General features: G+C 42.2%; 2 protein-coding genes across 4 annotated transcripts in view; both read right to left on the bottom strand.

Annotated features, from left to right (window-relative positions):
• LOC130040120 (E3 ubiquitin-protein ligase TRIM38-like) overlaps positions 1–15642 on the bottom strand; it is a 35350-nt gene that overhangs the window by 5164 nt on the left and 14544 nt on the right. Inside the window, 2 exon segments of the mRNA XM_056132137.1 lie at positions 1650–1776; positions 1778–2142. Of these exon segments, the coding sequence (XP_055988112.1) occupies positions 1650–1776; positions 1778–2142 (492 nt within the window).
• LOC130040326 (E3 ubiquitin-protein ligase TRIM38-like) lies at positions 7812–15183 on the bottom strand. 3 transcript variants are annotated; one of them, XR_008794988.1, is made up of 4 exons: positions 15078–15183; positions 12093–12990; positions 8991–9045; positions 7812–7939 (listed from the first exon to the last, which is right to left on the bottom strand). XR_008794988.1 is itself a non-coding variant. In XM_056132367.1 (3 exons), the coding sequence occupies exons 2-3, from the start codon at positions 12886–12888 to the stop codon at positions 9005–9007; spliced, it is 468 nt and encodes a 155-aa protein (XP_055988342.1). In that variant the 5' UTR covers positions 12889–12990; positions 15078–15183; the 3' UTR covers positions 7812–9004. The 3 variants fall into 3 exon arrangements, 1 of the variants encoding a protein (XP_055988342.1); XR_008794989.1 differs by having other exon boundaries at positions 12462–12990; XM_056132367.1 differs by having other exon boundaries at positions 7812–9045; positions 12462–12990.

Below are 15642 nucleotides of genomic sequence, written 5' to 3'. Positions count from 1 at the left end.
TTAACATTCTGAATTTAAAAATAAAGTAATGTGGAGTTCAAGCCCAATTCAATCATTTTAATCAATGGGTGAGTACATAGCATTACTCCTACATTAAAAAAAAAAAAGAAAATGAAATTGCAAAGTATTTTTATTTTGAGAAAATTACTTAAAGTACGTATGGGAGGGTAGGGGGTGGGAGGAGAGAGAACACAGGCTTCTGCACTGGGAAAAAAGTCAAGAGCACATATATACAACTTAGGTTGAGACATGAGTGAATCTCCACGATGGATAATGAAAATCACATGCCTATAAAAGTTGGTTTTACAACAAAACTTTCCTTAAATTCCCATCCCCCACCCCACCCTGAGTAAGAATCTGTTTCCAGTGCCTTGTCAAAAACAAAAAAACAAAAGCCTTGGATTCTTGATTTTTGACACATACGCTCTTTAGGTTGTCTTTTTTTCTGAGGGAGTTCATTCTTTGCTGGGTGATGCCTCAGTTTCTGCATCCGGATGCAATCTTATTTTTGTTATCTTCAAAGAACTTGGTATTCATATCACAAAGAGAGGTGGTCTTCATGTCTTTGGCTACTTCAGGACTAGTAACTAGGAAATTTCTTCTTAATTTTATTATTTCTCAGAAAATCTCATTACTAGGGGCTGACCCTATCAAAATGCCTACAACATTAATAAACATCTTAATCCTTCTTTTATTACTTTGTCTGACAATGTTTATCAGCTTATTTGATTAGGTGTCTGGCGTCTGAAGAATTCAGAGGGTATAGATTGATTTCTTTGAAACCCTGACAATGGTTTAAAAATAAACAGAGAACCCAACTCTCCTTACCTCTGGGTCAGTCAAAGATTCATGGAAATTAAAAATCTGAATCCACTGAAGTGGATGGCAAGGAGAATCCATGGTCAATGCTAATATCTTGCTTTCCCTCCAAGCTTAGGCTCATCATATGCATTATTTTTCAGTCTTTTAATCCACTCATTTAATGCAGGTTAAAAAAAAGCACTGAAGAAAACTAAATAGTGTCTTCTCAAGTCTTATGTAATATTTCTATTCTGGGTAAAGCAAAAGAAACTTCATTTCTAGAGAAGGGACCACCAAGTAAATGATGCTTGGAGGGTTCGCACAAGATGGGAGATGTGTGCTGAAAGTAGACTATGGACCAAACATGATGGCTACTTAGTACCTGTGTTGCAAACCATAACACCCACAAGGATAAAGAGAGTAAAAGGGAATGTGCCTGCCACAGAGGCAGGGAGGGGGGTAGTGGGGAGAAGTGGGGTGGTGGGAGGAATACTGGGAACATTGGTGGTGGAGAAAGGGCACTGGTGGAAGGATGGGTACTCGGTCATTGTATGACTCAAATGTAATCATGAAAGTCTGTAAGTCTGTAAATGTATCTAATGGTGATTCATTAAAAAAAAATTTTTTTTAAATGGGGCTGGAGTGATAGCACAGCGGGTAGGGAATTTGCCTTGCACACAGCCGACTGGGTTCAATTTCCAGCATCCCATATGGTGCCCTGAGCACCACCAAGAGCCATTCCTGAGTGCAGAGCCAGGAGTAAGCCCTGTGCATCGCCAGGTGTGACCCAAAAAAGCAAAAAAAAAAAAAAAAATTAAAAAAGAAACTTCATTCTTTTCCTTCCTTACCCTCCTTCCTGAGTAAGATCAAAGGAGAATCTTGAAAAATCATGAAGAGGGTTTGAGAGTAGGTAAAGATGTGGGAACCAAGATTCATGTTGTAAAAGGAAACAAGTCCTGCCTCAAAGTACAAAAAACACCCCCAAAACCCAGAGCTGCCCCTTCAGTACGAGAAGTAATGATGGACTGGTAAGGAATACAGAGTTGCTTTGCTTGGGTACTGTGATGGCCCAAAATCCAGACTGAGGCGTCAGCTGTGAACTAACATCTCTCGTCACATTCTCCAAACAAACGCCTACGTCACACCCAGTTTCCTCACCTACGTCCACTTCAGAGTAATGTCTCCTGGAGGAGAAGCCCTCACAGCCCAGCACACAGAGGAGCACACTAAATCTCTCAGAACTGTCCTGCTTCTCTTGGGGGCATTCGCATGTAACTTGTCTCAGGTCCTCAGAGAGAACCAGATCCTTATGAGTTGTAACTGGATCCAGAGTCAGGCTCACTGCAAAACAAAAACAAACACCAAAGAAGAAAAAAAAAGATGATGTCTTTTCATGCTGAGGATGGTGTTTATTCTCTGTTCAAATTCACTTTGTTCTTATTAGCTGCATGCATCATACTCTGAGCTCACCTTGCTAACAAATTAAAAACCTTATCTGTTACGAAGAATGGTGTGGAAGGCCTACTGCATGCTTTGTGCTGAGTGAAGTTGTTGGTGCAAGGCATGTTCCCAATAAATAACAGCAATAATGGTATCGTCATTGTCATCATCCCCATTTTATCATTCAGAGTCAATTAACTCCCATGTTACAAAAGCATAGCATTAACTGTCTTCTTGTGTCTGTTCCAACAGCACATTGTTCTGAATTAATTATGCAAAGGACTTAAGAAGAGGAAAACAATATTTATAAGTCAACAGAGCACAAATAAAGAAGTTACAAATAAACACAGAGGAATGAGAGCACTGTGAGGGGAGCAACCCAATTAACCTAAGCTCCCTGCAGCAAGGCAGAAAGGACAAACCAATGTTATCCTACACTTTAGATATGGTTCATGGGGACAAGCTTAACAATAAATAGAAAACCGAGACATTATATATATATATATATATATATATATATATATATATAAATGATCTGTCTATCATCAAGTAAGATGGAAAGAAAAGTTCTGATGACCAACATGATGTAGGCCAGCAGTACAATTCACTCAATATGACATCACAATAGAGTTGATCTAGCAACAGGGTTCAAAACTGACCGCGTACTTGGTTAAACAGTAATCAACCAGAGTGTTAGTAAGGGAAGAGTATGCAGAAACCCTTCCTGTGCTGGACACTCTGTGGTTTTTTAATAGTTCACTCCTCACTTTTCTCTGCCTACTCTTTTCCCCAGGAGGCTACGCTATGAACACATCAACGAAGCTCCCTTCCTTCTGACCTCTGTTTGGTTCAGTCAATGAGACACACCAAATAGAGATAACAGGGCAGAAAGAAGCAAAATCAGGAACAGTAAAATTAGGTCAGAAACCAGTAATTTAAAAAGACCGCCTCCTCCAGAGGGAACCCCGGTGACCATGAGCCTCTGCAAGCATAGCTCGCTTATGCGGGAACCAGGACTCTCACTGCAAACTGCTGGGACTGCCCTGGCACCCAGGTAACCTCTGACTCCGGAAGTCACGCCCACAACCCGCCCCCCAGCGCCATCTTTACAGCACACAGCCACAGAGAAGAAAGGCGGGGGGTGGGGGGCGGGGGGGGGGGCGCTCCACAGCTACCGAGAATGCGGTTCTGAAGAGAGCCAGAGCCAGATCACCAGGAAGTCCCAGATGGGGTAGGTGCCGCATCCCGCCTCCTCCAGAGGGAACCCCGGTGACCATGAGCCTCTACAAGCATAGCTCACTCATGCAGGAACCAGGACTCTCACTGCAAACTGCGCGGCTGCTTATGCGGCTGCGCGACATCTTCTTATATATAAAGTGGTCAATGGAAAGTGAATTCTCCAACGTTTTTCCCTGAAAATCAGGCTTAACTTTTTTACAAACCACAACACCGAATAGAAAAGAGAGAACAAAAGGAAATGCCCTGCCACAGAGGCAGGGTGGGATGGGGATGGAATGGGGGGTGGGAGGAATACTGGGATCCATGGTAGTGGGAAATGGTTACTGGTGGAGGGAAGGGTATTCAAAATAAATAAATAAATTTAATTTAAAAATAAATAAATAAATTAAATAAAAAGACCAATATAGTGGAAGGATGGGTATTCAATCATTGTATAACTGAAACCCAAGCACAAAAATTTGTCAATCTACAGCTCTACCTCATGGTGTTTCACTAATAAAAATGTAAAAAGTAAATAAATAAAAATTTTATATAATTAAAAAAAAGTCTAAGCCTAGTCCCTGAGGCATTTGATGCATTTTATTGAGGAGAATATGTGAATAACTTTAAAATATTTTTAAATATTTTAAAAATAACTTTAAAATATTTTAACTTTAAAATATTCTCAATTTCTCTCTTGACTTCTAGAATGTAAGCTACATAAATGTTTTGTCTTTTTTAACTGATGTTTTCCCAGCACCTAAACATTGCTTTGTATATATTTATTGAACATTATTTAATAAACATATGCTAATGGAAAAAAAGACCAATATAAATATTCTATCAGGAAATAGAAGTAATTCTAACAGAATTGAAGATTAATGAAATACTACATACAGAAAATTATATAATTGATAAGGCAGAATTCTGAGGAAAGTACACTGTATATCCAAAGTAAATTTTTTAAAGTATAGACCTACCCAAAGGAAATTTTAAAATAAAAATAAAATAAAATAAAATAAAGGAAAATGTAATAGAGATGAAAACATCCAAAGTTGATTCTTCAAGAAACCTAAAACAGATATTTGTGGATTTATCCAATGAGAAAAAGAAAGAATGCAAAATTGGAATGGATACTAAGATTTTAAAAAGTCTTGGTGGCAAGGAGTGGCAACCGCCTCCCAAACAGTTTTCAGGGGGTCTACATGATTCCATTAAAGCAAGTAACTCACTGATAAAAATCAGGGCTGGAGCAATAGCACAGTGGGTAGGGCGTTCACCTTGCATGCGGCCGACCTGGCCAACCCAGGTTCGATTCCTCCTCCCCTCTCAGATTGCCTGGCAAGATACCGAGAGTATCACACCCACATGGAAAGCTACCCATGACGTATTCAATATGCCAAACACAGTAACAAGTGTCACAATGGAGACATTACTGGGCCCACTCGAGCAAATCAATGAATAACGGGAGGACAATGACAGTGACAGTGATAAAAATCAGTGTCCAAAAATTTCAGTTTTCAAAGCTTTCTGAATAATGAAATTACAAATTAGAGATTTTGGAAATAGAACAATTATTAACTAGGAGAATCAAGAGACAGAGTCCAGAATTTTCCATAGGAAGCATGTGGTTTCCACCATGATTCTATATTTATCAAGTTAATGTTATATAGGTAAAGGTAATAAAATAAATTGCATCAATCCAAGAGCCTCACTGACCTTCATAATTTTTTCCTACGGACTTGTTTTTGCATTACCAAGTTGAATCAATAATGAACAATACACATTATGTCCCAGACAACATTCTAAACATTTTAAACAGGCTGATGTAAATGCATCATAAAAATCCATCAAAGTGGGAAATATTTTTCATTTTCAGGTGATATGCCTGGGGTGACACAACTAATAAATGGGACAGTAAGAATGTTCAGAGTGTCAGAGATTGCCTGTAGAGTGCCACCCCGTGTAGACACTGGATGAATGTATAAACACACAACTGATATAACAGTATATATCAGTATATTACAGATCTTGGCATGTGAGTCTCTAAACATTCTTTCCAGAGGAGTAAAGAGAATGGCCCCATTCTTGGTGCTGATCCCTAAGTAAATTAACAACCACACTAGTCCCCTGACTAGTATGTATCAACTTCTGAGTGTGTGGTCTTCTTTGATGAGGCTTGTAAAGAGCTGAATTATCTGCAACCACATCAGTCTGTGGGCAGTTTTTAGAAATAAACTAGGAGAATGTCTATGATGTCTCTAGAAAGACTTGCTTTTTAAAGGCTTAGTTTTTTAGAGGCAATGTAGTAGAGACTGGGTGCCACAGAGATCTCATGGGTGAATCCTTGCAGGAGTCTCTGAGATGGGACCAATAAAGTGGTGGAAGTAGGTGTACAGCAGTCAGGCTGTATTTTTGGACCTATAGTGACACCTCCAGATCGCTTATGGAATTTAATGAGCTGGATCTTTAATTCAACTGAGAGAAGGTCCCATAAGAGCTCTTGGAGCAAGAACTTCACAAGAAAACCAAGGAAAGGGTTTTCACTCATTTTGAATGCCACAACTTATCACCTACAGTCATCTGGTAGAGTCTTTGAGCAATAGACTGACAATCACAAATCCATGCACTATGGGACACGGATGATAAATGGTGGCAAAAGTTACATGATGACTCCAATAGGCCAACCCACCATATCTACCAGAAAGAACTACTCTTTCTTTCTGATTCATATGACACTCTTTCAGATTCATATGATAGTCTATGATTAGCAACAGCCTACACATATTGATATGTCTAAAGGAAACAACACTATTTTTGTTTTATTTTGTTTTGGGGCCGTACCTAATAGTGCTCCTGGCTTACTCCTGGCTCTGTGCTCAGGGATCACTCTGGCCAGACTCAGGGGACCAGAAGCATGCCAGAGATAGAACCCAGGTTAGTGGTATGAAAGGCAAACACCCTACCCACTGTACTATCACTCTGGCCCCAGAAAACACTATTTTTGCAATGCCAGGGATTGAACTTCTGTATTATTTCTCTGGCCACCTCAGTGATGTCTTTTGAAGCATATGTGTTTGAGTTGGATGAAGTTGAATTTTTAAAAATTACTTATGCTGTTGGGCTAGAGTGATAGCACAGCAAGTAGGGTGTTTGCCTTGCATGCGCCCGGCCCAGGTTCGATTCCTCTGTCCTTCTTGGAGAACCCTGCAAGCTACCGAGAGTATCCCACCTGCACGGCAGAGTCTGGCAAGCTCTCTGTGGCATATTTGATATGCCAAAAACAGTAACAACAAGTCTCACAATGGAGACATTACTGGTGCGCGCTCAAGCAAATTGATGAAGGGGGGGAGGGGCAGACCTACACCAAGGAGAACTATTAAACCACCTTCTCTAAGTGCACAGTCTCACGTGCAGAAAATTCTGGGCTGAACCCTGACATTTCTTCTTCAGCTCCTGAAAGTCATCCAAGAGATGACTTTTCTGGATTATCATCTAGAGTTCATTGTCCTTCGGTCTTCTCAGAGTCAGCTTTTTTTCTGTCTCCAGTCTCCATAAATAAGACTTTTCCTCCCCACGCAGAAATTCATAGAGATTCCTAAAGTCATACTGGATTTTCTCTTTTTGAAGCTGTATCTTCTCCTAGAATTAAATGTGATCAAAAGGTTAAAAACAAACCAAACGTTCATCTAAGGAATAAATGCACAAATAAATGAGGTGCACAAAACAATGGGATACTATTCAGCCTTTGGGAAGAAAACTCACATATGAGTTCTGAATTCAATTCTGAGCACATCAAAAAAACCAAAGAAGGGGCTGTAGTGATAGCACAGTGGGTAGGGCGTTTGCTTTGCACAGGGCCGACCCAGGTTCGATTCCCAGCATCCCATAAGGTCCCCTGAGCACTGCCAGGAATAATTCCCGAATGCAGAGCCAGGAGTAACCCCTGTGCATCGCTGGGTGTGACCCAAAAAGCAAAAAATATTAAAAATAAAAAACAAAAAAACAAAGAAAACAAAGTAGGAAGAAACATGATAATTGAAGACATTACACTAAGTGAAGCAAGCCAGAAACAAAAGAACAAAGCATTTTATTTTTCTACTTATAACATGTTTTATTATTCTACTCATATTTTATTGTTCTATTCATATGAAGTTAACAGACAAAATCTTAGAGACAAAACACAAATGAAGGCTAACAGAAATAAAAAAAGATTAGGTGTTATTATGAGATATTGTTTAATGGAATAGTGTTTCTGTTTGGTGTGATGAGAAAGTTCTGAAGAGCAATAATGACAGAAAATATAAAAGACTAAATACGACTTAACTTTAAAACAGTAATTTCATGCTTTATGTATTTTATTATATACCCCTTCCCCCCACACACACAAAAGAAAGCTAGTTCAGTTGCTGTAATATTATTTTCTCATGTGTCATTTGAACTGGAAGAAAGTTCCAAGTTCCCTGCTGCCAAGTCATTCCTGGAAGAAAAGCATTAATATATGAGCATTAATATAGGCATTAATATAAGTGTTAATATTATACCAATAATATAGTAATACGTGACACAATGGGATTCGTGAATGGCTAAAACCTACTACCTTAGCAACAAGGTCTAGGTGGCATTGAGTCTCACCAAGGGGTCATGATTGCTGGTGTCTGGCAGTTGATGTGTCATCATATGATCACATTAACAGATGCATACAAAGATTCTGACAAGGTTCGACATCCACTCATGAAAAAAAAATTAACCTCAACAAAAACGGGATAGAGAGAATGAATATACCTCAACATGGTAACTGCCAGTTATAAAAAGTCCACCTCCAACATCATAGTCAACTGTGAGAAACTAAAAACCTTCCCTCTGAGCTCAGGCCCAAGGCAAAGATGTCACTTTCTCTACTATTATTCAATATAATTCTAGAAGTCCTAGCCACAGCAATTAAGCAAGAAAAAGAAACATATGGTGGGAAATACATACTGGTGAAGGGACAGGTGTTAGAACTTTGTATGACTGAAACCAAATCATGAACAGCTTTGTAACTGTGTATCTCAAGTGATTCAAAAAAAAGAGAAAAGAAAGAAAGAAAGAAAGAAAGAAAGAAAGAAAGAAAGAAAGAAAGAAAAGAAAGATAGATCACTAGAAACAACCAGTGTTGGTGGGTAAGTGGCAAAACAGAAACCCTCATTTACTACTGGTGGGATCATCATCTTTTCTGTCTCTATGGAGGACAGATATTTGTACACCTATGTTCACTGCAATGTGTGGTACAACAGTCAAGATACAGAAAGAGCCCAGATATTCTATCATAGATTGCTGGATATTAACACAAAGTGTTTTAGGCTTCATCAGTTCATTATCTCTTTTCCTCACCCCAGAGAGGCTTACAGTGCTCTTACGAACACCCCTAATCCTCCATGTTTATCTTTAACCTTTCCTTTGTGCTTTACCTCTCCTTCTGTGAGCTACCAAATTCAGGATGAAGTGGAACTTCTGTGGAAAGGACATAGACAGTTTTAATGCTTACTTACACTGATGGAGTTTCCTATATGTTCGAATCAAAATTCTCCCACTGTCCAAAATACCCTGGATGAGGGAGGAAAGAGTATACTCTGAGGAGCAGGAATAATAGTATTATGGGTAAGGTACTTCACTGGTACATGGTCAAACCAGGTTTGATCCCTAGCATCCCATACATTCCCTGAAGCACTGCAAGGAGTGATTTTTAAGCACAGAACCTGGAGTAACTCCTTAGTATTGCCTGGTGTGGCCCCAAAATCAAACTGAAATAAAATAAAAGAGCATACTTTGAGAGTGCAAGGTTAACATCTATTCATGAAAAACAGTGGCAGGAGTGGGAAGAAACCTTTATAAGAGCAAAATGGCTCACCAATCTGCAAAATCTAACTGCCAACTGAAGGTTACATCAAAATTTTCATAAACAATTTGATGTTCAGGGATTGAAGAGATAGTACAGCAGAGAAGGTGTTTGCTTTAAATGCAACTGACCCAGATACAAACCCTGGCAATACATATGGTCCCACCAAACATGACTGAGTGCAGAGCCAGGAGTAAGTCCTGAGTACCTCCAAGTGTTGCCCCAAATCTAAATAAATAAAATTAACTGTGAGGCCCAAAAAGCAGGCTCCTCAGCACCATGACAGCCCATAGCTAACATTAAGTGTCAACTAGGCCTCGGTTACTGTTTCCCCAAAGCAGGACTTGCAGTTTCTGGTAAACTCCCAGTTGAGTAATGTGCCTAGATAAGGATCTGGGCAGTTGGGTCTGGCCGGTCATGAGGGGTCACTGTACCCTCCTTAGAAACTATTGTTAATCATTGCTTAATGGCTGACCACCATTGTAATATGGCCAATGCTAAAAAAATAGAACTCCAGCAGTCGAAGACCTCCAGAACCAGCCACAACCATGCTGAGACCACTCTCCACACGCATGAAAGTACCGGCAGAGGAACAAAGGCATGCGGGTTCCAGGGCAGAGATCTCCAAGCCTGCTCGGATCGGAGCTGAGCATCCTCCACCCAGATCCTCCATCTTCCAGTAGGCAGGGGTCACACCCACCAACTGACCCCCCAGCGCCGTGTAATCCCATCAACGGCCAAGACCCAGAGACTATCAAACCCAGCTCCCGGAAGAGAACAGCGCAGAGTCTCCTGCCCCCATGCCTAGCTGTCCTTGCTGGGGCCCCTTGGAGGGGGTGAGGGGCGGGTTGAGTTTCCCTCCCTGCCCCAAGCAGAGCTCCGGCAGCCGAAGACCTCCAGAACCAGCCACAACCATGCTGAGATCACTCTCCACATGCAGGAAGGTACTGGCAGAGGAACAAAGGCATGCGGGTCCCAGGGCTGAGATCTCCAAGCCTGCTCGGATTGGGGCTGAGCATCCTCTACCCAGATCCTCCATCTTCCAGTAGGCAGGGGTCACACCCACCAACTGACCCCCCAGCGCCATGTAATCCCATCAACGGCCAAGACCCAGAGACTATAAAACCCAGCTCCCGGGTTAATAAGACATCTTATTATCTTATTCTTACTTTGGATAATCTGGCAGGCTACTGAATGTAACCTGCCCACACGGCAGAGTCTGGCAAACTCCCCGTGGCGTACCCAATATGCCAAACACCAGTAACAATGATGGGGCTCATTCTCCTGACCCTGAAAGAGCCTTGAATATGGCATTTTTTAAAATCTCAGGGCTAGGACAAAGGAGACATTACTGGGGCCTGCTCGAGGCAATTGACAAACAACAGGATGATCGTGATCGTGATCACTAAAAATAGACCAGTATATAAATTGCTTAATTCTGAACCCTATATAAACTGCTTGTGATCTGGAGTCGGGGTCCTTGTCAAGACTCCACTAAATTGGATGAGACTTGGACCCTAGCTCGAGCTAGCTCTGGCTTGGGCTAGTAATAAAATTCCTTTGCTTTTGCATTATCGTGTGTGTACTTGGTCTCTCCATAATTGGGGATCTGAAACTTGGGCACAACAAAATCATTATCTTAACACATACACAATTGTTTAAAAATATGAAAACAATAAATTCAAATTCCTACCTCCTAACTAGTTGTTTCCTTATATCCAGTTGCATATTTTCACAGTTCTTTATCAGCAGACTTAGCATTTTCATAGTTTCCTCAAATTTTTCCTAAGGGAGAAAGTGGATAAATTAGGTGCAATCAATTTGACAATCCTTCAGTAGTGACCTATGAGGAATACCAGTCTTCCATGAACAACACTGAATTAAATTCTTGAATAACAAGAATATTAGAGTAACACTGACTGTTCATAGGTTCCTTACACTCTGAGAGAAAGCATGCAGATGTTTGTGCATTAATATATTTGGTAATACTGGAAAGGAAGTGTCTAATTGGTAAATTTTTTTTTGCATTTTTGGGTCACACCCAGCGATGCACAGGGGTTACTCCTGGCTCATGCACTCAGGAATTACTCCTGGCAGTGCTCAGGGGGCCATATGGGATGCTGGGAATTGAACCTGGGTTGGCCACGTGCAAGGCAAATGCCCTACCCACTGTGCTATTGCTCCAGACCCTAATTGGTAAAAATTTTAACATCATTTTTGAGCAACAGAAATTGAGACTTAGTAACTCAACAAGTAAATACAGGTAGGTGGTTGAATTGTGATTCTAGGCTCAACACTAAGAGATTCCTGCCACTGCCATGTAATCCTTTCATGGCACACATTTAACAGAGAAACGTAAGTATCATCCACGTGGAGATTGGTTTGTTTGTTTGTTTGTTTTGCTTTTAGATCATATCCAGAGATTCTCAGGGGTTACTCCTGTCTCTGCACTCAGGAATTACTCTTGGAAGTGCTCAGAGGACCATACATAGATACCAGGAATCAAACCTATGTCAGCATATTCTAGAGAAATGCCCTTTCCACTGTATTATCGTTCCAGCTCTCAGGTGGAGATTTTATAACATTTCTATAGAGGGTTACAGATTTTCTCCACATTTCTCTATATTGTTACTTATCTGTCTCTCAGTATATATTTCTGGGAAGTTTTCCCCAACCCTCCCATAACTTCATAGTGGCCCGCTCCCATTTCCCAAAACAATGAACTTCCCCAGAGATACTCCTCTGGTTTGCTTACCCTTTAGCTAGGATAGCTAAAAGCTTTTGTGTCTTTGTCCTTGAGTTTGCAGGTGTATGTCCTGGTTTTTTAAAGTATATACACTGCATGAAGTAATAGAGACCGTCAGGTTTAACACATTTACTCTAAAGCAGAAGTTCCTCAGAGGCATATTGAATTGGCACAAGTTTGACCATTCCATGGAAGGGTGGACAGTAAGATTCTGATTTAGTGGAGACCTATCATAACCTACTTTTTCAGAAAAAAAGACATGATTTGAATTGTGGTTCCAGATCAAATCCTGGGATTCAGGTTTTAAAAGAAAAATCTCACATCTCCGGGAGCAAGAAGAGAACCAGTACTTGTGAATTCCTTGCCCTACACACTCACTGTGTAGCCTTGGCAGACGTCTTCCACAAAAGCTACAGGTGCTGTGTCCTTTGTGCTGTGTCCGCTCACAGTGCCAGCAGATGAGCTGTTCTTCGTCTTTACAGAACAGGTGGAGTTGCTCTCTGTGTTCCTCATTCAAATTTTCACATTGCATGCCCTTGATGATCTCAATGAGACTGCTGAGCTGTTTTACAGGGCGGATACTCTCCACTTGAAATGGTAAGGAACACAGGGGACAGCCGAGTGACCCCCGGGATGATTTCACCTTTGCTTGTTCCTCAGTGAACATCAATATGTACCCCTGACAATAAATGTGCCCTAAGGTGATGCTCACGGGCTCCGTCATCAGCTTCTGGCACAGGTGGCAGGTGTCTTCCTGCTTCAGTTCCTTGGTAGCCTTGGCCAACGTCATGCTTTCCTTGAACATTCTGAATATGGGATTTAGAAACACAGATGAAGCTGCAATATTTCACTGTGATGGAGGTATACTTCCCTGAGTTTCTGTGTCTCTGGTCTAGATGCCAACTTCCTGAAGAAAAGAAACAGATTTGAGAATATACATATATACAATATTGTGGGGGCTGGAGAGATAGCACAGCGGGTAGGGCGTTTGCCTTACATGTGGCTGACCAGGGTTTGATTCCTCTGCCCCTCTCGAAGAGCCCGGCAAGCTACCAAAAGCATCCTGCCCACAGGACAGAACCTGGCAAGCTCCCCATGTAGTATTGGATATGCCAAAAACAGTAACAAGAAGTCTCACAATGGAGACGTTACTGGTGCCCGCTCGAGCAAATTGATGAACAACGGGAGAACAGTGCTACAGTGCTACAATATGTGTGGTGGAGGAAGATAGCAGTCAACTAGGGCCATTTCAATCTAAATAAAATTTAGCGTTATTTCTCCATCCCACTGGCTACATTTCAGCTGTGTAACTGCTGTTTGTGGCTGTCACTCCATGACTGCACTGAGAGAACATACGTCACTGGTGACTTTTTGAAACAAGTGCTATGAGGAAGAAGCAAGAATGGCCTGCTCTCAGAAGTCGTAGCCAAGGGAGAGAACTCAGCGAGGGCAGTTTTTCAACTCTAGTGAACATCAATGACTAGGATGAAAATTATTTCTTTGCAAGGGGAAGGAACACACAGGCAACTGGGAGGCCTAGGAAGAAGTTCATAGAAACAGCTGCTTTTCACAGCAGATAGGGCGTTTGCCTTGCATGCAGCCAACCCGGGTTCGATTCCCAGCATCCCATATGGTTCCCTGAGCACCGCCAGGAGTAACTCCTGAGTGCAGATCCAGGAGTAACCCCTGTGCATCACCGGGTGTGACCCAAAAAGAAAAAAAAAAAAGAAACAGCTGCTTTTGCCTTTCCAGGATGGAGGGGTCCAAGAAGGCTTTGGATTCTCTATCCCCAGGTCCAATGTCCTTGGAACTCTCATTTGATTTTCTACACTCTACTCATCCACCGAAATCTCTCTTACACCCAGAGTTAAAAAAACAAACAAACAAAAACAGGTTAATAACATCAAGGTCCAGATTTAACCCGAGAACAGTAGAAGCCCCGGAAGCTGAATGCCCTCTCTGTCATCCGCCCTGACCTGGGGTAGAGAATTAAAGGAGCTAAGAGGAGTCTTGAAGACAGAGAGATGTCTCCTCCCCAGACGGGTGGCCTCTGAGAAGTTTGGTTTCTGGAACCCAGGCTGAAGGAGAGGCCAAGTAGTTACTATGGGAATCAGAGGGCTGACCCTCTGCAATCTACCAGGGAGGACCTGACAGCTAGAAAGGAGAGGTCCTAAAGAGGAGAGATTAGCTTTGGTCTCTCAATAGGAGACTGTCTACCTTACTGACAGTGATTCAGCACAGTTACTTCCAGGAATAAGACTCTTCTCTAAGGAGAGTCTCGAGTATAAGAAGCATTAAGATTAGTGTGCAACGCGTGTTTCATATTTATGGAGAAAGGAGAAATTGGGAAGGAGCAGAAAGAATATTCGAAGGAAAAATAGCCTAAAACGTTTCTTAATATATAAAACAATTAATGAATCTCAAGGGAGAGATTTCAGAAGGACAGCTGCCTTAAGGGGAACAGGGGAAATTTCCTTCGGTTTAACTTGCCTTTAAAAAAAAATTCTCAGAGCACAATCTGAACCAAATGCAATCATTACATGTTAATTTCTTTTCTATCTAGGAGTTAAAGGTGTAGGTTTCAGTTACCTGACGTTTGGGAGCGCCGGGGGGAGGGTCTCGGAGCCCTGCAGAGCCTGTTCGATCCCCAGCACCAAGCAGGGTCCGCGAGCCCCTCCTAGATGACTCCGGGAAAGAGTCCGGGTCGAGCCCTGAGCACAGCGCGAGTGATCCCCAAAGAAAACAACGGCAACAATAGCAAACGATGATGTCATTTCCTTTTGTAAATAGTGCAATAGCAGTCTTTCACAGTAAAAGCCCAGTCCCCGCTGTTTCAAGCCTAGGAAAGGCCGAGGGGTTCTGGGGGTGCACACCGCTCTTCCACTCTTGCAACCCCACTCCACGCCTGCCCCGTTTCTTGGTCCCGCCCTTCTGGCACCCAAACCGGGGGAAGGACTCGCATTTCCCCCTCAACCCTTTCGCTCCAGCACTCACCCCGGGAATCTTCAACTTTTCTAGCGAAGAAGGTTCGCCCGGGTTCAGTTCTTTTCCCCCCAAAGCTCATCAGATCTGTCGCAGGAACGGAGAAAGGATGACCCACTGGGGGAGTCTGCAACGCCGCACGCAGTGTAACCAATCAAGTGGAAAGATGTTTGATTGGCTCCGAGAACTGGCCAATCAGAGGCCCCAGAACACAGTCCGGGTAAGTAAGGGGAGGGAGAATTGCGTGGTGGGAGGGAGGAGCTCAGATTTGGGTGCCACAAATCTGGGTTCGAGGTCAAGAGGCTGAAAGGACCCAGACGGCCCTAAGTTAGTGTCAGTTGGGGGTTCAATTGGAAGGTATCCTGGCAGGGACCTCCTTCCAACCCGCGGAATCCCCACCCACTTCCTAACTCCTGCCTCTGCGCACTCCTTTGAGTCTCTGAGTCTCATAAATAACTGAATTTTGGATGTGTGAATTACCAAAGAGAAGGAATGGGGTTTTCTCCTGAACAAACACAACATGGAAAACTAGCAAGGGAACTCTTCAAAATGGGAGAACTGGGTTCTTGTAGAAAAT

This window comes from Sorex fumeus, unplaced genomic scaffold (genome assembly GCF_029834395.1).
Source record: "Sorex fumeus unplaced genomic scaffold, SorFum_2.1 ptg000094l, whole genome shotgun sequence".
NCBI classification, from domain to species: domain Eukaryota; kingdom Metazoa; phylum Chordata; class Mammalia; order Eulipotyphla; family Soricidae; genus Sorex; species Sorex fumeus.
This window is presented reverse-complemented; position numbering and strand designations above follow the sequence as displayed.